This window comes from Leishmania donovani, chromosome 14, assembly GCF_000227135.1.
Source record: "Leishmania donovani BPK282A1 complete genome, chromosome 14".
Taxonomy (NCBI): Eukaryota; Euglenozoa; class Kinetoplastea; order Trypanosomatida; family Trypanosomatidae; genus Leishmania; species Leishmania donovani.
Window position 1 is genome coordinate 388,648 of NC_018241.1, and position 26,664 is coordinate 415,311.

At 61.5% G+C, this 26,664-nt stretch overlaps 6 protein-coding genes across 6 annotated transcripts; all 6 read right to left on the reverse strand.

The window, feature by feature from the left end:
* Positions 1-98: 98 nt before the first annotated feature.
* On the reverse strand, positions 99-4,745 carry LDBPK_140980 (mitochondrial DNA polymerase I protein C, putative; the record flags this gene model as incomplete). Its single annotated transcript, XM_003859417.1, has 1 exon — positions 99-4,745. The coding sequence occupies one exon, from the start codon at positions 4,743-4,745 to the stop codon at positions 99-101; it is 4,647 nt and encodes a 1,548-aa protein (XP_003859465.1).
* A 3,008-nt stretch (positions 4,746-7,753) lies between these two features.
* LDBPK_140990 (immunodominant antigen, putative) lies at positions 7,754-10,339 on the reverse strand (the record flags this gene model as incomplete). The annotated part of the gene is made up of 1 exon (XM_003859418.1): positions 7,754-10,339. One exon carries the CDS (start codon positions 10,337-10,339, stop codon positions 7,754-7,756), a length of 2,586 nt encoding a protein of 861 aa, XP_003859466.1.
* Positions 10,340-13,016: 2,677 nt separating this feature from the next.
* LDBPK_141000 (hypothetical protein, conserved) lies at positions 13,017-15,605 on the reverse strand (the record flags this gene model as incomplete). The annotated part of the gene is made up of 1 exon (XM_003859419.1): positions 13,017-15,605. One exon carries the CDS (start codon positions 15,603-15,605, stop codon positions 13,017-13,019), a length of 2,589 nt encoding a protein of 862 aa, XP_003859467.1.
* Positions 15,606-18,119: 2,514 nt separating this feature from the next.
* Positions 18,120-18,626, reverse strand: LDBPK_141010 (hypothetical protein, conserved; the record flags this gene model as incomplete). The annotated part of the gene is made up of 1 exon (XM_003859420.1): positions 18,120-18,626. One exon carries the CDS (start codon positions 18,624-18,626, stop codon positions 18,120-18,122), a length of 507 nt encoding a protein of 168 aa, XP_003859468.1.
* Positions 18,627-19,895: 1,269 nt separating this feature from the next.
* On the reverse strand, positions 19,896-23,240 carry LDBPK_141020 (RNA editing 3' terminal uridylyl transferase 1; the record flags this gene model as incomplete). The annotated part of the gene is made up of 1 exon (XM_003859421.1): positions 19,896-23,240. The coding sequence occupies one exon, from the start codon at positions 23,238-23,240 to the stop codon at positions 19,896-19,898; it is 3,345 nt and encodes a 1,114-aa protein (XP_003859469.1).
* Positions 23,241-25,423: 2,183 nt separating this feature from the next.
* LDBPK_141030 (hypothetical protein, conserved) lies at positions 25,424-26,287 on the reverse strand (the record flags this gene model as incomplete). Its single annotated transcript, XM_003859422.1, has 1 exon — positions 25,424-26,287. One exon carries the CDS (start codon positions 26,285-26,287, stop codon positions 25,424-25,426), a length of 864 nt encoding a protein of 287 aa, XP_003859470.1.
* Between the last annotated feature and the right edge of the window lie 377 nt (positions 26,288-26,664).

The window sequence follows — 26,664 nt, forward strand, 5'->3', positions numbered from 1 at the left end:
CACAACATGACGATACAAAAACAGGCTCAGGTTGGAGGAGGAGGAGGGGCACACACGCACGCACACACAACCTCGCTGCTTCACCTGCGAGCCGGCCGCTACACCGACAACTCCCCCAGCGACGGACCCGAGTGAATCTCTGCCTTGAAGGGAACATCCAGCTTCATGTCCGGCCAGAGGGCCGCAATAGCTTCCTGCGTGTGCCCCATGATGCGGGCGAGATCAGCGTGAACCTCGTCGGCGACACACTTGTGCGCGTCCACCCAAACGCAGTCGTGCACAGTGTTCACCAAAAACGCCTTCTCGCCGTAGTTGCGCTTGCGGTAGAACTCGCGCACGATGGCGCCGCACATGATCTGCACAATCTCACCAGCAAGTCCCTGCACTGGGTAGTTCTTCAGACGCGGCACACTCTTGCGGTCCCTCGTAAAGTCAAACTTGCTGCCGGTGGGCACAACAAAGTAGTATATCGGCTCCGTCAGCATCACGGCGCGGCGGATGTTGGCGTTCCAGAGAGACGTGTCCAGCGTGCGCAGCCGCAGCAGCCGATCCGCACCTGCCTCCACGCACCTCGTAACGAGGCTGTAATACTTGCACAGCTCCTTGTAGTGGTGCTCTTCGGCCACAATAAGGCGATCCACCTCCTGCTCCGTGAGCCCCGTGGTGGTGGAGATGGTCGAGACGCCAGCGCCGTACTGGCGCTGGAAGGAGAACACCTTCGCCTGCTGCCGCAGCTGGATGTATTGCGGGTCCTTCTCCACCTTGGCCTTGCGCACCACATCCTCGTAGGGCTCCTTTGTCATAAGGGAGACGCGTAGGCAGTGGAAGTCGACGTTGTCGCGCAGCTCCTGCATCATGCGCGGGTCTCGGCACAGCGCGGCCAGGACTACGACCTCGAGCTGGCTGTAGTCTGCCTCGATCATCATACCCTGCGCACCGAATCGTGACACGATCAGGCGGCGCAGATCCTCTTCCTTCGGAATGTTCTGCAAATTCGGCGACTGAGAAGAAAGGCGGCCCGTGGCCGTCACGCAGTGGCATAGCTCGCCGTGAACGCGGTCGTGGCACTCCGGCAGCACGGCGCGGAAGAGGCAGCCCTCCTCGAAGAGCTGCAGTTTCTTCTCGGTAAAGCGTAGCTGCTGCAGCGCGGAGAAGAAGGAGAGGTCGATTGTCTTGTACGGCGACAGCAGCATCGTCACCCGCTCCATCGCGTCGGCGCCGGATGACGCAGACTTGCCGCGCAAGAAGCGCCGCAGCAGGGGGTGCAGCTTCTCCGGTGTCACCATCCACAGCATGCCGGCCGTCGAGGCCCGCTCCTGCCCATGCAGGCCCTGCGGCGCGCTCGACGGAGTCGGCTGCGAACTGCGGAATGCGTCCCGCGGCGTGCCCACGACCGAGGCGCACTGCGACACAATACTCTTCACAGCTCCCTCGACGCCACCGAGCGACACGAGCTCCTTTGCATGCGCTTCCCATGTGCACCGGGCCGAGAAGGTCGTGGCGTTGGACGAGCTGAGCTCCGAGAAGTCGGACTCGAAAGAGTCGGCGCCCTGCGGCGGCGGAGGGAAGGCCTTGCTGACGTCCGCGAAGCACACCCGCTCCAGCGATGCCGGCTCTCCGTCCGCGCCGACGCCGTCCACTTGCCCGTCGAACACGGCCTTCTTGATGGCCTCGAGTACTCCAGTGTCCACAAGCGACTCCAGCTTGTCGTGCGCGCAGTTTGTTAGAATGAGAATGTTGCGCAGGTCTGCCGCGGTGTCACCGTCACCGGCCGCTCTGCCTCCTTGTCGCGTCCTCTTGCCACCGGACTTCCGTGTTGTGGGTGCCTTCGCCTCCCCTGTCGATGCCGCGGACGACACTGCGAGGAGCTGCTTGAGTGGCTCGTAGGCGGCGATGCGCTCCTTCAGCTGTGTCACCGTCACTACATCCGGCCTCTCCGCAACGGGAATAATGTCGTCCACGGCCACACGCAGGTTGATCTCACGCGCCTCGGGGCCTGTGACGGCGGGGCAGTAGAGCGATATCTGCTCCATCCAGCCGCCGATCTTCACCTTGCAGAGCACCACCACGACAGCGGTCTGCTGAATCAGCGCATCCATCGTGCAGCGCTTGCAGAGCTGCTGGATTCTTTGCAGGCTGCGCCGCACATCATTCAGAGTGATGGCGCTGCCGCTGCTTTGGCCACCGCTGCCGGTGCCGCCGTTGCCGCCGAGTAAGGCGTCCGCCTGCATGTACGCCTCTGGCGCCTTGGTGCCAGTGACATGGCACACGGCATGCGGGAAGAGGCTCGTTGCCGGGTACCTGGTCGGCTTTACAGGAATAAAACGCGACCCGAGGTGGCGACACAGACCACCGCCGTAGATGATGGTGCTGATATCCTGTGGTGAACGGAAGTTGATACGCTGCCGCACATCGTCGTCCATGGACTGTGTAAAGTCCATGATCTTGTGATGCAGCACCTTCTCTAGTCGTTCGTGCTCGAGGCGCAGCGTATTGGCAAAGTACGTCACCTGCGACTGCGGCACCAGCTGCAGCCCTTGCAGCTCCATCTCCATCGACGCCAACAGGCCGTCCATGCGGTGCTGCACCGAGGACATCTGCCGCGTGCTCACAGCGACCTCGAGCTGCGTCTCGTAGATCAGTTTCAGCTTTGCCAAGGGCTGCATCGAGCCCTTCAGCGGCCCGTCGTGGTACTGCAGCAGCGTTCGCTCCATCGTAGCCAGGTGTAGGTTGTTGAAACCCTTCAACAGGTACTGGGCATACTGAGCGCACCAGATTTTGCCACCGTTGTACAGGAACGTGCGCAACCGCACGCTGCGCCGCAGGAACAGCAAGATGCGCTTGATGTCCCACCCGATCAGGATGGCGTTCTCGGCCCTGTCCTTCGGATCCGGCGCGTCAGGTGGGCCGATCGGCAACGTGTCTGGCAGCACCACCTCCGGGTCAACAAACTCCTTCACCTCGCCCGTCTTGTCTTCGATCTTGGCCCTCCAGTGACGCACCGCCGGCGGGTTCATCAAGCTGAGCGACGTCCACAGTTGTCCCGACACGTCCACCATGCCGTTGCGCGCTGAGAACGGGTTATCCGCGCGGCGGGCGGCCGTGACGCTTGCGCTTGTGACGTGCATAAAGTATGCGACGCGGCTCCGCATCGCCTCCTGCAGCGCCTTCTCTCGGTTGAGTCGCTCCTGGCTATTGTAGATTACTTGAATGTGCTCCTCCAGGAGTCGGCTAGCCTGTGCGGTGGCACGCAAATCACGCGCGGAGGCGCCACCTCTGCCGACAGCGCCGTCTGGAGCACCGCCGCGGATGGGGCGGCACATGGCATCGACGGGCCTGCCACCGGCGTCGCCTCCCATCAAGCGCGGCCCGGGCGCAAAGACGGGCTCAAGGAAGCTTGGCATAATCTCCCGCTGCACGCTGCGACGCTGCAGTCGGTAGAAGGCGGAGCTCGGGTGCGGCATGTGCGGTTCACCGTTCTCCTCCTTCATTAGGCCCATCCACGTGATGCGCGAAAAGCTATCCAGCGCCTGGGTCAGCATGGAGGTCAGGTTCAGCCGGTGCGGCCGCTCCAGCCCCAGCTGAGACTCCACATCCTGGAGAAGAATCGAGAAGGCGCACTTGCCCTTGCGTGCGAGCGGGAAGCGGGCAAAGCTCTCGGCGGCCGAGCCGGTGCCGATGATGTAGATCAGGTGCCGCTCTGACAGGGAGAGCGGCTGCACAAACTGGCCGGTGAGCAGATCCTGCATTGGGGGGACGGCTGCCGTGCCGGCTGCCGTGCGCGCCGGCGCCGACACAAAGATGAGGCCCCACCGGTCTTTGTCGCTGCGCAGCAGCCCACTCGAGGTGGCTGCGAGAGATGCGGCGACCGCACCGGTTCGGCGCCGCGCGGCTTGATTGCCGCTCGTCGAGGAATACAGCACAATCGCATCGGCAGCCGCCGCTAGCTGCGCCTGCAGGAGCTCCTTGTTGAGCATCGCGCCAGCGCTGATGTCGCCGGAGCGGCTTTGAAAGTTGAAGGCGGCGAGCAGAAACGACTGCGGGGCGCACGAAAGCGGTGCCGCGATGAAGTTTTTCCACTCCTCGGCATACGCGTTCAGCACCGCGACGGTGAGCAGCTGCGGGTTCAGCTCCTTATCCTTCTTCTTGTGCGAGATTACCTCGCGCAGCTTGGCGTAGGAAAAGAAGAGATGGTCAGGATCCTCGTTCAGCCGGGGGTGGTAGCTGCCTGCCGGCGGCGGCGGTCTTGCAGGCCGCGACGAGCCGATGGCGTTCTGCAGCAGGGCCGCGCTCGGCGACTGTAGCGTTGGCACAAAGATGGCGACGAAGGACGCGCGAAAGAGGCTGATCCACTCCACATAGCGCGACTTGATCTCATTCAGCTTGCACACAAGCCGCGCGCCGCTCGCGATGTCCTCGAAGGTGATGTCGAAGTTCACGGTGACACGTGTCTCTGGCAGGTACACGGCGATCGCGCGGAACGCCTTACCGTGCTGCCGCGTCAGCGTGGCAAGCCGGAGATTCAGCGGACTCTCAAAGTCGAGAAGGTTGCCGATGCACGGCAGTGCCGATGTGTGCGCTGGAGCGCTGCTAGCAGCCGCGGTGTCGGCCGGGGGTGGCACTCCCTCGGCGTCCACCGCGCTGTAGTCTGTCTCCTCGCGCACCTCGGCTGCGCGGCCTACCTGTTCCGCTTCGCCCAAGTTTGCACCTGCCGCGGCATCGTCTGCGATATCGCCGTCGTCCATCGCCGCTCCGTCGTGATGATCGCTGCCAGCGTACCCACTTGCTTCTGCGTCGGCCAAGCCGGTAGAATCTCCGCAGAGGTCCTCGTCGCCCTGCACCACGGCGCTCTCTTTGTCGCGGGCGTCGCTTTTACCGGCCTCGTCAGCGGTGTTGCCGTCGTACTGGTGTGGAGGATCCAGTGGCGCCTGAGCCACGGGTGGAGGTAGAGGCGGCTCAACCGCTGCCGCGGCTGCAGCTGCAGCGGAGGTCGAGAAGGCGCGAGGGGCTCGCACGCGCCTCTTTTTGGGGTCACGGACAGGGGCAACCGGCAGGGCAGACGCGGCGGCTTCGGCGGCGGTGTCAGGGGCGGCGACAGAGTCGGTGGCTTTCCGGCGCACACGTTGCGCCCTGGTGATGCACCGGCGCTTTGGGACAGCGATGCTGCTGCCCGGGGACGCGGCCATCACCCAGGCGACGGCTGAGGCGTGGAACAACTGCGTAGGGGTGTGCAGTGCCCACAGTGCGAGGTCACCGTGAAGAGGGGCCACCGCTACGCCAGCCCGCTGAGACTTCCTACGCAACCCGACGTGGGCGCCATAGACGTTAGTGGGGTGACTGCAGGAGAGGTGGACCGTTCTGGCAGTAGCCAGCGCTGCCGCTCGTCGGACGCCAGCTGCATGATACATGACGATGACTTTGCTCTCGCGAGATGCGCGCCCGCTGTGCAGTATGCAGTTGCACCCCCCCCCCCCGCTGTATGTGTGTGTGCGTCGGTTCGCTACACAACAGGAACCCACCCACCCACCCGCCCGCAAAAAAAAAAAACGTACACAAGTGCACGAGTGCCCAGGTACGGCTGAGCGGAGGAGGCAGGAACCGCGAAAGGCGATGATGTGGGTAAGTAAAGGATATCTATGTGGCAACAACGAAATCGACGTGCGCGTGTGCTCCTCGTCCCCTCTCCTGTCTGTCAAAAAAAAAAAAGAAGCGCCACAACACGAATGGGAACTGAGAAAGAGAGAGAGGGCTCTAGAAACAAGGGAGAGGGAGAGGGCGGAGGCGCTAAGTGTGCAAGCACACACACACACGTGCGCTCGCCGGTCTGTCGTTTGCAGGTGCCTGTGCTGCACACGCTCAGCGTGTGTGTGTGTGTGTGTGTGTCTGTCTGTCTGTATGCGGCTTTGTATTCTAAAAGTTGTTTGCTCAGAAAAGCATGTGTCTGTGCGTTCCGGTGAGAACTACTTGGAATGGTCGATTATGACGATTGATGCGCCCTTTCCTCTGTGTATGTGTGTACGGATGTGCACACACCGCGCGCGAGCAGCATCCCTGTCTGTCTGGTTGTGCACACGCGTACCGTTGTTGTTTTTTTTTTTCGGCGGGAGAGAGGCGGGGGAGGTGGGAGGCAGCAGCAGTGGCGGAGATACATGTGGAGGGCACGCAACAGCGAACAAGAGGGAGAGCGACAATTCACAGGTAGCGTGAGAAGGAGTTGTGTGTGCGCGTGGAGAGAGGGGAAGGGGAAAGGGCTGTCGGCGCCTTCTGCGGAAGGAGTCGCCTGCGCAGGACCGCCTCGCACACACAAGAAGAGGCGTCGACGCGGTCCTTCGCAAAGGCGGCGGAAGCACCGAGATACCAATAGGGTGACTCTCGCTCTCTCCTGCCGCTGTTCCCACTCTCTTGCCGCACCCCTACTTCTGCCTTCACCTCTCCACCACCGCCACCGTCACAACAACAACGGGACCAAAGAGAGCGCGCGCGACACGTGGCAAACTTGTCGAGTTCATGCATCGTACTCCTGCACGGTTACATCTGTAGTTGGAAACTTGATACGTGAGTGTCGCAGCACAGTCATGTGCAGTCGCTACTAAAGAACGAAGAAAAATGGAACAAGAACCTCCCTCAGACTAAGACGCATCAAGACGCACGCAGAACACTCAACCACCACACGGGCTGCTCCTCCTTCGTGTGAAGCGAAGGAAGCATGAAAGAGAGAAAATCATCGAGAGAGGGAGCGACGACCTGGCGTGTGCGCGGTGGTGGAATGTCAGCGAGAGAAGACGATGGAGGGGTGAAGTGGTGGTGGTGGGGGGATCGAGTAACGAGAGCCCCCCCCCCCCCACGCAGCCGCGCGGCAACACTCGCACCGCAAGCATCACTTCCACACATTTCTTTTTCCACGCAGCAGCAACCAACACTACTATCAGCAACCAACACTACTATCCGCAACCAACCTCGCCGTCGCGAGCAAACGCACGCCGCCGAGATCCGCTGCGCGCTTCTTGCAGCGACGTCCTCTCTGATGCATTCCCACGATAACCACAGCAGCACCCACCCACACAGAGACACACTACAGCATTTGCATACAGATACACAGGCCTCCCCCCATCCCTTTCCATACACACTCGAAGAGAAGGCGTCCATCACGCATGCACTACTACACAGTGCCCTCTTTACCACAGCTGCTGTGCCCGCGTATACACAGCCCGAAAAGAACGCGTAGCCCATCAGCGAGCGACACCCCCTGCTCTACGCACACATGCGCACAGCGTGGGAGAGGCGCAAGCAACAAGAAGACGGCACCACGCAAAGCAAGAAAGATTAAACAACAAGAGGGGGAGGGGGCGAAAGCGAACAACAAAAAAAAAAACGTCTGTTAATGACTTCCTTAGGGTGGGAAGGGAGGGGGGGGGTCCACATCATCCACAAAATCCGCCACGGTGAACGCTGGACGAGAGAGAGAAGGGGCAGCAACAACAAAAGGAGTACAGCGAAAGACAGCGGAGGGCGGGGCGTGTCCAGGTGAGCCTCCGCCAAGCGCGTGAAGGACGAGGAGGAGGAGGGGCGGGGGTGGCGAAACGCACGCACGTATCCCGAGGCACACACGTGAGCGAGAGGGACGAAGAGTCGCCGTTGCCCACCTTGATCTCCACGCCGAGCCTGCCCCGAGGCAGAGAACACCGCCACAAGGCGAACACGTGTGCGCGCGTGTTTGCGCCTGTGCTCGCATGCCCCTTGGCCTAACAACGCTTTATTGAATGCTCTTCTCGAGGTCCTTCAGCATGCGGCGAACGTCGCTGCTCTCAATCTTGCCGCGCGCGCGCGCAATCAGATGGCGCACGTCGCTGCGGACTTGCTGCGCCTTTGCCGTCTTCTTGGCGATCACCTCGTCGTGCTCCGACAGCACGTCGAAGAGGAACGACGCGACCTTTTCGAGCTCATCTGCCGTCTCCGTCGCCTCCTGCTCGCACATCTGCGTGATCAGCTTCACCCATGTCGCCTCCGTCGTCTCCGCGTCAGACACCACTCTCGCCACATCATCCTCCGAGAGGCGGTCCAGCAGCTGCACACAGCAGCGAGCGTTCTGCGCCATCACGACATAGGAAAGGCCCTGCGAAATGCGGCCCTCCTTGATGTACTTCTCCGCCGTCTCGATCACCGTCTGTGGGGACGGCGTCGCTGCTGCGCCAGCGCCAGCCGCAGCTCCGTTATTACCGATGGCTTCACCGCTACGGATCGCGGCGCGGAGCTCCGCAAGCTCTGCCCGCATGGCTTCCACCTCCTGCACAGCACCGGAGTTCACGATCTGCGTCAAGGCTGCCTGCAGCTTGCGGTTCTCCTCCTCCAAGGCGCTCATGCTTGCGTTCATGCGCGCCAGCGACTCGCTCAGCTCCCGCTCAACGTACGCGTCGATCCACTTGGCGGCGTTCTCGCCGAGCGTCCGCGGTGTCTCCTGCAACGCCTCCTCGAGGCGGCGACGCAGCACCTCCTTCTGATTGACACGAATGCTCGAGTTGAAGGCGGCGTTCACGGCGGCATCCAGCTCGGTGCGAAGAGTATCACGCACGCCACGCGTCACCCCAGTGGCAATCTCGCTCGCAACGGGCGCCAGCAGCTTCGCCAGCGCGTAGCTGTTGAAGGCTTCGGAGTGGCGACTGTTCGTCGCCACGGCGGCAGGCACGGCAGGGGCCGCGGCTGCCGCAGACGCGCTCGCGGTCTGTTGCAGCTCCGTCATCTGCGCCTCCAGCGCTAGTGAGATGAGCTGCTGATGATCGCGCGTGAGCTGGTCGGGAGTGAGCGAGAGGATCTGCGCAACGTTCTTCACCACATTCAGCAGGCCATCGATGGCGCGGCGCAAGGCTTCGTCGCCCTGGTACACAGCGCTCGCCACAAGCCCGTCCAGCGACTGTGGCAGGGTGGCGTTTTGGAGAGCGCTGCGAGCGTTGTTGTACGCGGCCATGGCAGTTATCGGGTTCGCGTTCGTAGCTGTCGACGATATTGCTTTGGCGGGCGGGGACGCAGAGCCGGCAGGGGCTGAAGACGACGCCGACGCTGAAACAGGCGCAGCCGCGTAGCTGCTCGCGGACGGGCGAAACGGGATCCCGGTGCTGATGATGGAGGGGTCGGCGAAGGGCGTGGTGCTGCTGCGAGGCGCGGGAGCAGCCGCAGCTTTAGTTGCCTCCTTCGCCGGTGTGGAGGTCGGGGACGACGCGCTTGGCGCAGAGGTGTTCGTGGCGAGCTGGTAAAGGTCCAGCTCCTTGACGGCGTCGACCAGCACCGTGGCAAAGCGGGTCGACTCGTGGTAGCACACGCTCGTCGGCCGCACCGCGCCGCCCATGTCGTACACCGTAGTGTCGAAGTCGTCGTCGCCGCGCACCTGAACACGCGCCAGCTTGCCGTCGTCATTGAAGATGGCCATGGCGTTACGAGACGTGAGCATGGTCACAATGCCGCCGAAGGTGAAGATGCGCAGCAGCGCCGGCTCTGCGACGCCGGTAAGCTTCCACACGCACACCCTTGTCTTGGAGCTGACAGCAAGCAGGGCGCTGCTGGAGTCCGCCGCCGGCGCTGCAGCGCTATCACCCGCCGCCGCTGCGTTGCTGCCGACGAAGCTGAGCTGCACAATTTCATCCCCTTCGCACCCGCTCCATGCTGGCGTCGTCGTGTTGCGCAGCGTACACGCCATGACCTTCGTCGCCTCCGACGTGAAGGCGAGCCAGCTGCCACTGAAGGTGGTGCACATACTCCTGAGCGAAGTCTCCTGCGGCAGCTGGCGCAGCTCGCGGCTCGCTGCGCTCAGCTTCGCCTCCAGCATGCTCGTCGAGTACTCTGAGATGAGCTTCGAGCTCTCCAGCACCGCGGCCGTCTTGCCATACAACACGAGAAGGTCAGGCATGTTGTTTGCGGGGTTGATGAAGAAGTGGAACGTGTTGATGATAACCTTGTCGGCGAGCTTGAAATATGGCTTCACCGTCAGACGCCCCTCCGTGGCGGCGGCCTTGTCACCAGCTCCGTGACCAGCACCTCCTCGCTCGAAAACTGCTACCCACACGTAGAAGTCACTGGAAGACGCAGAGGCAGCCACGTTGCTGTGGAAGTTCACGAAGCGCAGGTCGTGCACCGGGCTCTCGTGTAGCCGAAAGGCACCGCGCTCGTTGTTGGCGCGGCAGATGAGCCGAATCGCACGACGGTTCTTAAGCGTGTAGGCAATGAACGCCTCCGACTCGCCTAGGACACGTGGAATGTCAGCCTCCTCCTTGAAGATGGCCACCATGGTCTTCAGTACACTCTTCCCGGTGGCAGCCGGGGCAGTGGTCAAGTTCGACACAGACGCCATGCTTGGTGGTGGTGGTGGTGATGGGGGGGGGTTGTCGGCCAGCGCGCGCCTGTTGCTGTGTTTCGCCGTGTATAACAGAGCGGAGTCCAAGTATAGATACACGGAGTCCCTCGCTGACGATGAGCAGCGGACTGCGAAGCACGGCGAGAGAGAGGAGAGAAATGGTAGACGAAGAAAGAACTCGCCGGCGCCGATGGCCAGGTGGCGGCGGTGCGGATGGGAGACGGGCGAGAGAGAAGCGGAGTCGCCAAAGCGGGCGATCCAATCACCGTAAAGAAGAATGCAAATTCGGGCGCGGAGGGAGAGCGCAGGCGCAGCCGGGAGAACCAGATTACACGCACACACACGCACGCACGCAAAAAAAAAAAAACGAACAAAGGAGTTGAGCGACAGGTACGCCGGCTGGTTGATGCGCACGTGGGCGCGCGTGTATTCCGTGCGCGTGCTCGCGGCGCGAGTAGTATTAGAGGACAAGTAATAGCATGCACACATACACATGCGTTGGTGTGTGTGTGTGTGTGTGTGTGTGTATGCAGGGAAAAAGGAGAGAAGCACACGGGGAGGACAAAAATCAAGTCGAGTGCGCGGTGGCGTGGATGCCAGGATGCACCGAACGTTTTTAAAGCACCAGAAAGAGAAAGAGGATCGAGGGAAGGAGGGAGATAAGTTGCGTGAAGGAAGATGAGTTTGTGTCTCTGCAGCACCCTTCGCCGAACAGCGGAGAGAGCACATGCCGGTGTGGCGGGGGAGAGAGGGCTCCGTCGCCTCACAGGCATACCTCCTTCTTTCCAGTCCAAGCCTTGATGCTGTTTCCCGTAGAAGTAGAGGTGTCCCTGTACACAGCGCGGTGCGGCTATCCGCCCGACAATCACCCCGGCGTAAGAAGGAGGGATGCAGAGATGTAGGCGGGTAGGGAGGAGGGGGGGGGGGCTGCCGCGTGGCTACGCATGTGGCGACACGGACGCACAGAAAGGTACGAGTGAGCTCTCTCCTCTCGCGCGCCATTCGCAGACATTACCGCTACCCTCGGTTGCGCATCCGCAGTATTCTTTTTCCAGTTGCGCGTTGGCGCTTCGTTTTTTTTTTTTTGCTCCAGTTGCAGCAGTGAAACACACGCATGTCACACGTACACGCATGCACGTGACCAAGACAGAGAGAAGGGATTGGGGAGAAGGAGAGGGAGGAGGAGGAGTGAAGAACGACTTAAAAATGGACATCCACACACACATACACGCATTATACCGGACGAGCCCACAAGCGTCCACGCATTCAGAAGCGCCCTTACGCACAGAGAGAGAAAGGAAGGGAGGGAGGGAGTGAGGGGGGGGGAGGAACAGAGCGCAGGGTGAGAAGATATCACACACACATGCAAAGCAGTCGATGAATACATTCGAATTGGGCGGCTCTTGGGAAAGGGGAAGAAAAAAAAAACACCGTGGCCGCACTCTCAGACGCACGCGGTTGCGGCGTTCGGGGGAGGAGGAGGGGAGGGGAGGGGAGGGGAGGGGAGGAGGGGGAAGACATGCAAAAGGCACACACGAAGAAAACGCGGGAAGCTGAGAGTAAAGTTGCCGTAATTAGAAAGACAGTTACATCATCAAGTCATTATCGATTTAATTAGAGAGAGAGAGAGACAGAGACAAAATTTCTTTTAAACATGTCTACGTCTCTAGCAACACGGCACCCACACCACCCCTCCGGCCCGTCACAGGCCCCATGGCCTGGTGGGAAGCAGCCCCAGGCACACACAGCAAAATGCCGACTCAGTTATCTTAGCACGGCCCCTGCCTCAGGCGCTACTCGCCCGCCTCGCAGGTCGCCGCCTCCCCTTCCCCTCATCATGCCGGGCGCCATGTGCTGCATCCCTCTCAGGATGGGACCAAGGCTCCCGGCACCGGTAGGCAGCCATGGCCGCGTGGCGTACGTTGGAGTCACGCCGACGTTTTGCCCATCATATGGATGGCACAAGCGTGTTCACGGTCGCATGCAGCTCCAACGCAACGCCATCCCACGGCCTCACCGCCAACCTCAGTGGCGCTAAATCGCACGGAGCCCACACCCTTACGTCGTAGGTGCTCGACACTGTCACCACCGGAAGTGGCGCGGTGGCTGGCACGGCGAAGGGGCTGCTCGGCTTCCTCCCCACAATGAGTGGGGGGTGATTTGGGGGGGGGGCACCAGACCCTGAGGTACCACGCACGGAGAGGTGTCCCCCTCCTGCCCCGGCATCCGGGCGCCAAAACAGCAGTTAAAACATTCCCCTCCCCCAAGGTGAGGGGTGGGGTTGGGGGCAACAGCGGTGATGAAGCGGCAGTAGAGCGAAAGGAAAGGGAGAAGAGTGAAAGAGGGGGAGGGAGCGCCGCCATCACCCTCCTCTCCCCTTCTCCCCTTACTCCACCGCGGCTCTGCTGGTCTGCCACCGGCAGTTCTTGTGCACAAGGGAGGGAGGGACGGATAGCGCGGCGCTGTGTGGGTGTGGCGGCGAACGCAAGTAAAAAAGGGAGGAAAGGGAGAGGGAGCCGTTCGAGGAGCTCCCCTGCGACGCATTCCGTACAAAAGGAGAAACAAAAACAAGTCTTCGCTGCAGACGTAGCGCGACAGCACCCGGCAACATCAGGATAGACCGTTGTGAGGGCTTCAGTTGCGGCCGCGGTGCGCGCGTGAGCTACTCCGTGCCCTAGTATGTCGAGTACAGGCCCTTCGAATATCCTGGCGGCATCGGCGGTGGAGGGGGCGGCATTTGGTGGTGCATGGACATATGCTCACCGACTGGTGAGCGCACCCTGTTCGCAATCATGGGATGACCACTGCCCATCGCGGCGCTGCCATGCGCGACGTATACCCCCGGTATGGAGTTCATCGTCATCATCGGCTGCGGCATTGTGGTTGACCAGCCATAGGGATAGTCCTGCAGGGCTCCACCAGAGCCTGTGTGCGGGATGGTGAGACTTCCGAGGGACATGGAGGCCGGCTGCATCTGCGGCCACGCAGTGGGCGACTGGTGACGCGTGCGCGCCGCGTGCGGGAAGACGTAGCAGAACCACCACGTCTCGAGGTCGCGCGCCCAACGTACCGCGCTCGGCACGTCCTTCACGGACTGCGGCAACGCCGCCGGGGCAGCGCCAGTTGCCTGTGCCCCCGCGGTGTTGGGGGTAGGAAAGAGACGCAGCTCAGCCGGAATGTCGCACGCATCCATGTACTGCTCAATACGGGGACATCGAACATGCACCTCAGCGTTGCTGCCACTGCCGCTGCCGCTGCTGCCAAAGTAGGCAGGCGACGGCTTCGACATGAGCGACGGAGAAATAGAACCCATAGGCGAGCTGATGGGACCGGAGTCCAGGTGCTGCAGTGGGCAGGCAGACGGCAGCTTATCATCCGCGGCGTAGCTGCCGTCGCGGGCCTGACGTGCCTCCGCGCTCATTGCAGCTACCGCCGTGGCGGCATCAAAACTACTTGCGGTGGCGATGTCCACAAAATCGGCCTCGTCGGCGAGCAGGCGCGTGTACCACCGCAGCAGTACTGCGTAGTACCTGTCGAACGCGGAAGACGACGGCGCGTCGTTAACTGCAGCGCCTGAAGGATCGGGTTGTGTCGGCAACGCCGGTGGTGGTGGTGGCGGTGGCGGTGGCGGGAGATACTTCATAGACGTGGCCGGAGGCAGATCCTCCAGCGCCTTTGGTTTGCGGTTGCGACGCACGCGCTTCTTCTTCCTCTGCGCGGCATCTGGTGCAGTGAGAGAGCTGTCCTCGTCGTCGCCGCCACCCTTTCCATCCTCGTCCGTGACCTCGACGTCGTTCTCGCCCTGCGCTCGATACGCCGGTGCGCCGCTCAGTGGATGACTCTCCTTGGGCGTTTGCACAGCGCCACTCTTGCCATTTGTGGCAGCGGCAGGCATGAGCTGCACTGATGACAACGGCCGGCATTGAGAAGCTCCAACCTCGGCCAGCGTGTGCGCCGGCACAGCTTTCGCTGACGACGCTCCGCCGTAGCTGCGCTGAGATGGGAGACGCACGTCGCTGTTGCCCTGAACTTTTTCACCGTCTGCCGAGCACGCGCCTGCATCGTTGCTGCTGTGCTGGCGTGAATAGAGCAGTGCCGCGGCCGTTCCACGAGAAGCGGGGGTGGATTGGGGTTCTGTGTCGCTCGGCAGGCCCGTCTGCGTCGAGTCCAGCGCATAGGCACACGCGTCCCGGTAGCGTGGTGGCGTTGCGAATGGGGATCGAGTGGCGCACCGCGGCCGTGCAGGACTCACCGCCGTATACGGGCGATGGGGCGACGGGGCAGGGATGGTTGCTTGTCGATGCTGCAAGTTGTCTTCTGCCATGGATTCGGTAAGGCTGGAGCTGCTGTAGTCGTCGAGTGCCAGCTCCATCTCCACCAACGGCGCTGGCGAAACCGAAAACGCGATGGTGGGCAAAGGAGAGAACTGCCGCGTCGCGTCGCAGGCGGTTCTGCGGGTGCGGCTGGCGTCACCTACGCTGTTGCCGCGGATGGAAATGGTTGTCGATCCTGCTGCTGGCATGGCCGCCGCGTAGGACGGAGAAATATGGAGGGCGCGCTGCTGTGGCGGCGCTCGCTGCTGCTGCACTGCACTGTGGGGGGAATAACCCCGCACCCAGCCCTCGTAGGGTGTGCCATTGCATGAAGGCAATGAGTGGGGTCCTTGCTGCTGCTGCTGCTGATGTGGGAGCACCGGGGAACGAGGCTCGAGGTAGGTGCGCTCAACTTGGTTTATCACAGTGGGCATGAGTCCCGGCGGTCGGTTCGTCATGATGGCGTAGCCCTCCGAGGCGGCGACCGGGGACGACTGCGGGTTGCTGTGGCGTGAGCCGTGCGCGTGCACCGGCACTACCTGCATCGGCAGCGCCGATGTCATCCACGGCTGCTGCGCTTCTCTAAGCCTTGTCTCATGCTGGTTCGGCTCCCGCGACAGCGACGACTCTAGTGGCTGGGCGTCATAGAACGACAGCAGATGCCTCTTGATCTCCACCGCGGTGCGGGGGCCCGCCTCGGCACTGCGGCCATGCACGACCGACTGTGGCTGCAGTAGCGTCGTCTCCGGCGTCATGCGCACCCCAATGTACGGGTTGTTGCTGTTCGCGCCGACGGTGACGTTGATGCTGCCGAGGCTCTGGTAAAGATTCGGCGTCTCGGGCGTGGCGGTGCCTGCGCCGTAAAGGGCACTACTCTGATGGCGGGCGGAATGATGACGATGTGCGCCGTGCTGGGTGCCGCGGAACGACGACGCCGATGCGAGCAGCATGGCCAACGGTGCCGTGGCTGTTGCTGGTGAACTTCCACACGACTGCCCCACTGACGACGGCTCAGAGCGGCCCAAGAAGGAACCTTCGCGTGAGAAGGACTCCACCGAGTGCTGAGGTGGAAAAACGGCTGCAAGCTGCTGCGGCTGTAGCAGAGTGGAGGCGTGGTACGTCATACCAGCAACTGGCCCTGCCAGTGCCCGGCCACGTCGCGAGGTGGATGGCGACAACGATCGGGCGTGACGACTGCGTATGATGCAACGGCGCTCTTGCTCACCAGCGCCACAGCCGCTGCCAATGCTGAGATCTCTAGCACTCTCGTGCTCTGCAAGCGACATACTTGCTGGCAACTCGGGCATCATGGGCGACCCCGCGGTGCTGGGAGAGGCGATGTATGGATTATGGCGGTACGAGCGACCATATGCTGATACCAGCGTCGGGGACGCGGTGCCAGCGCGCTCTGCAGAGCTGCGGGCACCGGAGGAGCAGCAGGAGTGGAACAGCGAGCTGCTTTCGCTGCGACTGTGATGTGAGTTGTAGCAGTCGCGTGAACCGATCGACTCAGCGCGGGACGTCGGCGGGGTCAGGAGACGGCTGATGGCGCCACCGCGGGAGGTGGCGGCAAGCACAGGGATGCCAGGATGCTCTTCATCATCTGTCGCTGGGAAGCGGTGCACACGCGCTGCCCCATCAGTGGAAGCAGTAGCTGCTGCGGGTATCGGGCCACCACACTCCACTGAACAATCCCCCACGCCGCTGCCTTTGCCGCTCTTGAGTGTGAGCGCAGCAAAACGCTTGGCAGGCATCCAGCACGGCAGAGAAGGGTGTGTAGAGTGGAGAAGAGCCAAAGAGCGTTGCGCTTCCCACTCGGCCTTGTAGAGCGTTGCCCAGCACGCAGGAAAGGAGGATCACGCGGTAGGAACGTGACAAGGCGTGCGTGTCTGTGCGAGTCTGCGATGCGTGTACTCTCGCCCCAATCGCCGAGATGGGCGTCGCAGCAAACGCAGATGTGCTGTGCAACGAGTAAAGGAGAAGGCGAAGGGGGTGGAGGGAGGGAGCAGGTGTGAGTCTTCTGGCGCGCAGGTCGACGAGCGCACCACCTGCGAGAAGGAGGAGAGAGAGAGACAGCGAGGCGGATGCAAAATGCAAAAGGAAGCGGCAGCGAATCAAAGACACACGAGAAGCGCCTTGTCTTGCGCGGGGAGCAATGGAAGGAAGAGGTCGCGAGGCGGAGCAGGAAGCGACCAGAGGAGGCGAGGCGGGGCGGGGCAACAAGGGTAGCGCGAGAATAGCGAGCGAGGGATCGCGTAGAGGTGCGTGTGTGGAAAAGGGAATTGTAACGAGAACGAATAAAGGGATAGGAAGAGAGAAAAGGAGAGAAGGAGGGGGATGTGGACGGTGCGTGTGTGTGTGTGTGACAAGAAGAAGCTGCGCCTTGCATGCGGCTCAGAGTTGATTTTCCTTCCTTGCTGGCGTGCAGTCTTCTCCCGGCCGGCCGCCACGAATGGGCTCCTGTGTCGCGCCGCTTCACAGGACAGACTCTGGCAACCCTGCGCGTGCATTTTGATGAGTTTGCGTGTGTGTATGGTGTGGGGGAAGGGGCGCAGCCCAGGCGTGATGGCGAGGAGTCAGTGTGCGAGCAACACACCGAAGCGAAGAAGGAAATAGTAAGGGAAGAGAGGGATGTGGAGGATACACATGCGCATCACTCTGCGTGTGTGCGCGGGAAGGGGGGGGGGTACACGCCACTCTTTGACGCCTGCGAAAATCGATGCACGGGGAGGATGGTGGATGCGCAAGAAGGGAGGAAAGCATCCGCTTAGGAGAGACACCAGCAGCGACTGTGGCGGTGGTGTCGTTTCGTACGTCAGCAGATCTGCCTGCTCTGCCGCGACGCTGATATCTTCGCTTGTGCATGTGTGTGTGTGTGATAACCGTACACGGAATGCGACGGCAAGTGAGAGAGAGAAAGCGAAAAGGAGCCAACCAAAACCAAGCCCCAGTACACGCACACACGTGTGCGTATATATAGATAGACATAGATACCCTGAGCGGCGCTATCTCTGGAGGAGTGGGGGGGGGGCACCGGCACCGCCACGCGCTGAAGGACACTGGCAGCATCCACTTGCGCATACAGACACACAGGTCTATTACTACGCACACGCACGCGCAGAAAGAAGAAAGAGAACGAGAAGCACGCTGAGGCGCAATCACAATAGCAATACGAGCGAGGGAGAGACTCGAGAAGGGCGAGGAGGAGGACGGCACGCATCACTTGATGCACGCGTGACACGCCAGGACTGCGCAAGACAGCAATGCGGGAGGTGGCGGAGCGGACATCCTTAGCACCGGCGAGAGTAACAAAGACACAACTTTACAGTCCAGACTCCCCACCCATTCAAGCACCACCAACACATCCGCCCCGCACTCAGGGCCTGGCAGCTCTGTGATCCCTCCCTCGCCACCACGGCCCGGCATACACTCCTCTCCGCGTTGGCGATTGCTGTCCCTTCTCGTTACTTGAAGACGTGGTACTCATCCACGCGACCGCGCGGCACTACTGCCGTCTGAAGCGGAATGAAGGACCGCCCTGCTAAGAAGATGCCCTCCGCCTCCGCCTGGTTGAGCCGCCGCGAGGACAGCCCCGTAATCTCGAACAGCGGCACGCCGGTGGTGAACTTGTAGGCGAAGTGGTGGATGTTGCTCTTGCCAGCACCCATGCGCGACTCGGGACTCTTTTGGACGACGGGAAACTCCTCATAGTCGGTGTGCATGGTGAGGGCGAAGGAGCCACGCGGCATGCGGCGCAGGATCGCTAGGCGGGCGTTCTCCAGCTGCGACTGAGTCACCATACCAAAGTCTGTCGTGATGAGCGCAAACAAGCCTTTGATGAGGGCAACTTCGTTGTTGATGAAGCGAGGGTCGCCGTACTTGCGATACTGGCGAATGGGCCGCCCGGTCTTGGGGTGCACATAGTGGTACGCCCGCAGCAGCGAGCTGGGCCGCAGAGCAGACGACTGCATCGGTGTGCGCACACGCAGGCCTGCTGCTATCGGGGAAGATGAGACGGCTGGAGTAAGGAGCTGCAAGTGGAAGAAAGGCAGCGGCCAAGCTGGCTGGCCGGGGCAAGCCAAAAAAAAAAAACGAAGGGGCGCAAATACGCGCGCGCGCGCACGCCAAGGCGTGCCCGCACGTTCGCCCAAGGGAACAAAAAGAGACGGTCGGCCAACAGGCAGAGGTGAAGGCGCGCACGCAGACACAGGAAAGGGAGCGGGCGGGGCAGAGAAGTGTGGCGAAGAGGGGGACCGTGCAGCCCCAGTAGCTTCCAGGCACGCAAAGTTTGTTGCTGCACACACGAGCGCGCGCGTGCCCAAGCGTGTGATGGGGCAAGAGCCTGGCCGGGCATCAGCGTGCACGACAGCCGGAAGGGATGAGGAGGACAGGGCGAGCGAGGGAGGGGGAGGGGGCGGCCGAAAACTTGAAGGCGCTTGCAGCAGCCGTGGGCCACCGGTCCTGTGCGCTGTTCTCAGCAGCGGCAGCGGCATTCATGAACCGCTCACGCCCCGTCCGCTTTGCGGTTGGAGTGAAAGACAGCTTCAGTCGAACCACCCAGGCAGTTTCTCTTCCACCGCAAGCGAAACGATAAGGAGGTCCAGGGACGGAGACAGAGAGAAGAAGCGTTAGCGAGCAACGTCTACCGCTTCCGGGATCTACTCTCATCGTCATGCACAGGGTAGCAAAGCCTCTATGCAAGCGCTTCTTCCCTTTTTCTTCGTGGGAGGGGGGGGGGCTGTTGTTGTTTCGCCTCCTTCTGTTGGTCTTGCTCATTACAGATATGCAGGCAATGTATGTTCGTGTCACGTACGTGTGGCCTTCTTCGGCAGTGGGCCCCCCCCCACCCCAATACCCCTCAGCACACGCTTGCAGAGAGGGTGGTGGCGGTGGTGTGGGAGAGGCGGACGACGACGGAGACACAAGCTACAGGAACAGCGCGAGGCGGCAACGCAAACCGCGAATCGGCTGTCGCATAGCTGCATCCCTCGTTTCTTCAGACCGCAGCATTATGGCTGAAGGCATTCAACAGCACGCTAGGAGCACCTTCGGCTTGCATTTCGATAAAGGAGTACGGCAGGCAGAGACCTACACAGCGACCAGAGACGGCGCCTCCCTGTGCCGGAAGAGGGCGATTCAGAGAGACGGAGAGGCAGCGGCGGCGAGCAAACGAAAGAGGAAACGAATAGAAATCTCACACACGCAAACCCACTCTTTCAATGGCCTGCACGCGCGCGCTATCAGCGAAACAGCATGCGCAGTGCTCGACGGCCAGCCGACACACTTGCTGTCTCAGCCACTACGTGTCGCCGCAGTTGCGTTCGCGTCTGGTGCATCGCCCCCGCCGATTTCTCTGGCACCGCAGAGATGTGTCGCGGCGCACCGGGAGGTAGAGAAGGGCTGGCACCTCCCTGTCCGGATGCTCCGGATGCAAGTGGGTCCTCGCTCTGCGGCGGCGTGCTTGGGCTGTGTAGGCGGTCGGTCCACCACGCTGACAATGCCGCCCACGGCTTCGTCCATGCGACCCAGCTGGGGGTCAGGCAAGAATACCCCTTCGTCATGGCCAGCAGCAGGTCCTCTGGTAGGCGGCGTGCGGGTAAGGCGCCGAGAAACGCCTGATTCATCTGTGTAACCTCTGCACTGGAGATCGGGGCGTGCTCAGTTGAAGATGGTGCTCGCTTACCCTCCGCAGCAGCGGCGGCGGCCTCCTCGGCAGTGAACGTCGGCTCGGGTGTGCTTGCCAGCACCACCCCCGGCGGTGCCTTGGAGGCCAAGCGCCGCACGCCGACCTCCCGCCGAGGCAGCACGTACTCTCTGGCGTGCAGCTTCAGCCCGAGCCGGTGCAGTAACTGATGCTTGTTCCACACCTGTGTCGCCAGCTTCCACTCGGTCGGCGCCTGCACCAGAAAGGCGGCCTCGAGGCCGCTGAGCGGAACACCGGGGAACTCGGCACCGGCAGTGACAGTGGCAGAATGTCGCCTGCGCGCCATGGCGAGTTCGCGGGTCGAGACTGCCATAAGCTTGTATAGCACGCGCACCGGCAGCTCCGTGGGTTCGGCAGAGGTCTTGGCTGCCGGCGTTGCAGGCTCAGCGGCACCACTAACCGTAGAACCGTTGCTGTCGGTGCTGCCGGCCGAGTTCGCGCTAGCCGCGAACACACAGCAGTGCTGCAGATCATCTTTGAGCAGCGACAGCAGGCCGCGGTAGAGCTCTGTCTGGACGCGCAGCGTCTTGGTGACGCCCATGTGCCGCCCAAGGTTGAGGTTTTCCTCGTACGGATCTTCAATGCAGAAGGAGTAGCGTGTCGTCGTGCGGCTACGGCGGGCTGACATGCTCGCGTTGCTGGCAATCATCCCTTCGTGCCCTGCTGATGATCTTGTCTGAGAGGCAGCCGGAGCGGCCCCACCGTGTAAATCGCCGTGTTGCCCCTCCGCACCGGCGAGGTTGTGCTGATGCTGCCAGCCAGTGACGCTAAAGTGCGGCACAGGGCCGCTCGCCTGCGCCACGTCCTCCACGTCCCAGCCAAGCGCGGCCTTCGTCGTCACTCCTGGGCGGTTCAGCGAGACGACGTGATTGGCCCAGTCGAACTCGAAAGCGTAATAGTAGAAGAAGCCGAGCAGCAACTCACCTGCCTGCGTCTCCATGGCGGCACGCTCCTCAGGCGTCCACGCCGGGTCGACCATAGCCGCGTACTGTGGGTCGGCGTCGACGTTGCGCCGCAGCGACGCAGGGATGTCGCGCGCCGGGCACACGTATGGAATGACGCCGCGATGCACGAGGTAGTAGATCCACATAATGTTGATGGCATAGCTTGTCAGATATCCGTTGACCGAGTTGTTGACGCCGCTCGTCTTGGACCAGTCCTTCAGTACCAGAGCACCGGGTCGCGCGCATGGGTGGCTGAGCAGGTAGCGCCGCAGCAGGTGCGAGTTGCGGATGCCGAATGCGCGGAAACTGAGGTCAAAATCCATACCGTACAGCTCAGGCCGGCACTCCTCGTGCAGCGGCTGCACCCGTGCTCGCATGCCAGCCGACGTAAAGTGCAGCGGGCACGTTGAGGCCTTGACGGCGTTCGTTGTCGTATCAAACGTCATGCAGCACATGTCGCGCGTGCGGTTCCACCACACCTGCTGAACAGCTGCCGACCCCACAGCCAGCCGAATGCTCGCCTCAAGGATGGCGCTGTCGGGCGGCCCTGCCGGCAAGTTGAGCGAGTAACGCACGCTGCGCGCAATTATGAGCTCCGCCTCGAGCTGTGTGTGGCCCCTCTCAGCTGGCGCCTCTTGCGCACTCGACGGGGACGACGACGCGAGCGACTCTGCCGTCGACAGATCTACTGCCGCCGCGGATTGCCGCGCCTCTTCATGCAGGCGGTGCCGCTGTTCATCGGTCAGTCGGATCGGCAGCGAAGCGTGGTGCTTAATGATCGGCACTCGTGCGTGGCTGATCGGCTCCAGGTTGATGAAGGAGAAGCCGGCGCGGCGCAGCAGCTCTGTGATGCTGCGCACCGCGTTCTTCTCTGAAGGCGGCCACGTCCCCGCCTCCAACTCCTCGACGTCCACGACGGTAAAGTCGATGTCAGAGATGCCGTCCCACACACCAAATGCGACGGAGCTGCCAAAGATGAACACCTTCGCCCGCGGGTGCCAGCGCTGCACGACTAGTTCCAGCTGCGCCCTTGCCCGGTGAGCTTCGGCCATCTTCTCCGCCCCCGCATCGCGCTGCACGGCAACGGCGAAGATCCTCTCACCCCATTGCTGGACGACAGACGCCTTCCGCTGCAGAACTTCACCCCACACTGGCACCAGCTTTTCTGCGACGCTGCGCAGACGGGTGTAGTCGGCCAACGCGTCGCCATGCTGCTCGAGCGCGTGCTGCTCGAGGGCCTCGTAAGAGGTGGAGACGTAGTGCAAACACATGTCACACGTAAAGAGACGCGGCGGGATGTGTTGGGACGCAGCCGAGCATGAGGCGGCAGGCAGCAGAGGGTCAGGGCCACCGCCGCTGAGAGGAGAGTCGCCATCAGACCTCATAACGTGTCCTGCGGCTGCCGCGCTAGTTGCGCCCGTGCTCCCGTCGCTGTTGCCTTCCTGGTCCTTTATCATGTCATCTATCGCCACGTCACCGTCCGATTCTAGCGCAGCAGTGCCCTCCAAAGACGGCGACGCTGACGCCACGGGCGGTGATGGAACCTTAAAAGCGATGTCCGGCGTGGCAGACGTAACAGAACCACCGCCAGACGTGGCCAGCACATTCGAATCGCTCTCTGAAATGCCACTGCTGCTGCCATGATGCACCGAGTCGCTGATCACATTCTCATGCTCCTCCTGCTGCGGCTGCTGAGGCGGCTCAGGCAACGATAACGACGCTTCTGCTGCGCCAACACAGCCGCGACGGCGGCGGATCAGGCGGCGCCGCGGTGGAGTCGCAGTTGCCGGAGATGGCACGGCCGAATCCAAGAGAACCGGGCTGCTAGCATTCGTGGTGCTAGTCTGCGCCGATGAGCTAGTGCGACCACCACTGCTGCCGGAGGCGTCGGTACCATCTTTGGTGCCTTGATTGAACAACAGAGAGTACTTGCTCATGGCAAAACTTCACAGTGAGTGCGAGGCGTGCCTGGGTGTCGAGCGAAGAGAGCAGGTGCAGCAGGGGGAGGGGGCCCACGCAAGCGTTAGATCGTAGCAGCGAGGCAATACCGAGAAGAGAAGAAACTACGGGGAAGGGCGAGTGGAATGGATGCGCAGTGCAGCGTCACAATCGCACATACGACTAGGTATGCGCCAATCTGTGTAGGTATGCGTGTTCTTATGTTCGCGCGGGTATCATGCCTCCCTTATTAGGATTACAAAGTCGTCGCTGGTCGAGGTGATGTGAGTGACTTACGGAGGTGTCTCTCTTTCTCTCTCGCTTCTGCTTGAGGGTGACACGAGAGAAGCGCACCGCCACGCCAGCAACGTCGTAAGTCGGCGCTGCGGTGAGGACCAAAGGCCGCAACGAAACGGAAAAAAAAACACGAAGGAAGTATCAAAGAGTCTGTGCGCGAGCGCAGCGCCTGAAAACGACGACACGAGAACGAAAAAGATCAGTGCAGCTGTGCAGACACGCATACGCACGTCGAACCCGCCCGTTCCAGCGCGCAGGCGATGACTGGGTGTGGTGGTGGTGATGTTCGTTTTTGAGAGGGCGGGGGGCGGAGGGGGGGGGAGGGTGCTAGGAGAGAAGGTCAGGCGAGGCTCTATTTCATTTGGCGGAAAGGTGTCAGCAGACATACACACGCACATCCAGGGGCCTTTGTCCAGTGCACCACAAGAAACGCACATGCGCGTGGTTAACCTTCGACACGTTACGCAAACCCACAATGCAGGTGACCGGCCAGATCAACTGCAGCCCAATGTAAGGTGCCACACCCCACTAGGCATGCCTACACGCTTACCGCACATACGTTTACAGATGCCGCACGCAAAGACGGTGACTGAGCCACGAATAATTACCACCAGAACGCGAGTTTGTGGAGTCCATGAGGTGGGACGTATGCATGTGTGTGTGTGTGTGTGCACGCGCCGTGCGGGAGTACGTTAGAATCCTGTTGCAGTGCACATGCACTAAGAAGCATCGCCGAAGCACCCACCTGCGACAAGCGGCGCCATCAGCTGCGCACATCGCACAGCAAAGAGCGGCCACCAGACACGCACGCACACGACATACACGCACCCTTCGAAAAATCACCCCGTTGCGGCGGCTGTGCGCTCTGTGGCATCGAAGTGCCAGAGATGAAGAGACGGACGAATGGAAGGGCTGGATAAAGAATGAGGAGCGGCTCAAGCAGCCCGTTCAGAGTCGAATGCTGTCGGCCACAACAACGGTGGCAAAAAAAGGGGGAGAAAAGGGGCGCCTCTCTTATGGCGATGGCTCCACACACACACGCACACACACACACACATGCGCGTACGCGTCGCAGCGCAACCACACGCAGCGACGCTTCTTCAGGTGAGCGATAAAAAAAAACTTCGAACTAAAAGCTCCATCGAAATTTGGGAACGTTTGCGCGCGTGTGTGCAGTAGAGGGATGGACCGCCGCACATTTTCCTGCATAGACAAGCATTGAGAGTCAGCGGAGCGGGGAGGTAGGGGGAGGGGAGATGAGGAGGGGTGGTGCGTGGGAATGGGGGGGGGGTCTCCTCGCTCTAAGCAAGAATACACCGCAAAAAAAAGGAGAAGGGGCGGGGGAGGGAGGGAGGGCAGAGCAAGAATGCAGCCGCACACCACACGGCAACAACCGCTGGACAAGAAGAGATGAGCACCATCACGCGTGAGTAGGAGAGCACACGTGCTTGCATCTGTGCTTGGCGAGTGTCTCTGCGTCCTTTGACAAGGCAGGGAAGGGGGGGGGACATCGAGCGCAAGCTAGTCTTCTTTCAAGGGGGCCAAGGGCACAGACAACGCGCGGGAACCGAAAACCATGAGACGGAACGAAGAGGTGCCGAAAGAGCCAGAGAGAGCACGCGCGCAGCCAGATGCAAGCATGCAGAAACGGGAAGGGGGGGGGGGAAGGTAAAAGAAGAGGTGAGGGCGTCTTGAAGGGTAAAAAGGAGAGAGATAGATGGAGAAGGGAAGAGCCAAGTAAGAAACAACAACAACGGTAAAGGAAGAAGGCAAGCGCATGACATCAAGTTACGCGGTTACGATAAGATCCTTCGAGCGCGCAGGCAATACGAGTGGAGGAGAATCTTAATGTGTTTGTGAGGAGGGAAAAGGAGTACAGAGGGAGTCACAGCTTGCTCTCGGAGGCGTTGATGGAGTGCATGACGACATCTGCGTGCGGCATCGTCGTGTCTATCAAGTCACCGTTGATGGTGTCGCTGCCGCTCGCGCGCACCATCGCCTCCTTGCGAGAGACGCCCCAGGCCTTCATGTGGCGCTGGCAGAGACGCTCCGTGCACACGTCACGGTCGCACGCCAGGAAGAGCTTCACATCAAACATGTCGTTCACCGCGGCCCACTCCGGCGTGCCACGATAGAGAACGTAGTTGCCCTCCACAATGATGACCCCGGCGGAGCCGGGGATGCGAATGTCGCGCTCGTGAGGGTCGCCGACGGCGTGGTCAAAAGACGGAACAAAGACATCGTCGTAGAGGCCGCGCTCATTCGGCGTTCGGATGGAGACGAGGTCATCGCGCAACTTGCTCGGGTTGAACGTCCACTCCGCGCCGCGGCGCTTCACGGCCTCTTGCGCGTTCGGCATGGCCAGCAGCTCCTTGCGATAGAGGTGGTATCCGTCCATTGGCATCACGCACACCTCTACGCCACGGCCGCTGCCCGCGCCCGCACGGTCGTCGCTGGCGTTGCTGTTGATTTCTGCGTCATTGATGTCAACCTTCCGGAACGGCGCCATGGGATCGGGTTGGTCGCTCAGCGCCTCTCGAACAGCATCTGCCAACAGCGCCACGATGGTCGACTTGCCACTACCTGGGCGGCCGGCGACTGCGACAAGCACGCGGGGCACGCACGCCTCACGCACCATCGGGTTCGCGTGACGAAGATTCTGCTGCTGATGTTCGTAGACGGAGACGATGCGCTGCACCGCGCACGCGAGCTCTTCGCTGCTCACTAACTTGTCGTGAAGCGCACTCATGAGATTATCGGGCGACCAGGGAAGAGGATGCTCGCGCGTATCTGCCTATGGGAGCGAGTGAGAGTATTAAGTTGTGAGATGAAGGAGAAGGGAGAAGACAAGCGTTCTATCCTTGCTTTCGTATCCTTGATATGTATTCGTTTTCGAATCATGCGCGTGGTGTTTTGGCGCATGCGCATGCCAATGAGCAACACGCCGGGAAGGCGCAGGGCGGAAGACAACACCACCGCATAAAAAAAAAAGTGCATGACGGAAAGAGGGCGAGGAGAAGAAATGTGCCACCAGAGGAAGGAGGGAAGGCAAAGCGATAGAGCAGCAGTATCGTGCGGATGCACCCCCCCCCCACACACACACATATATATATATACCGTATATGC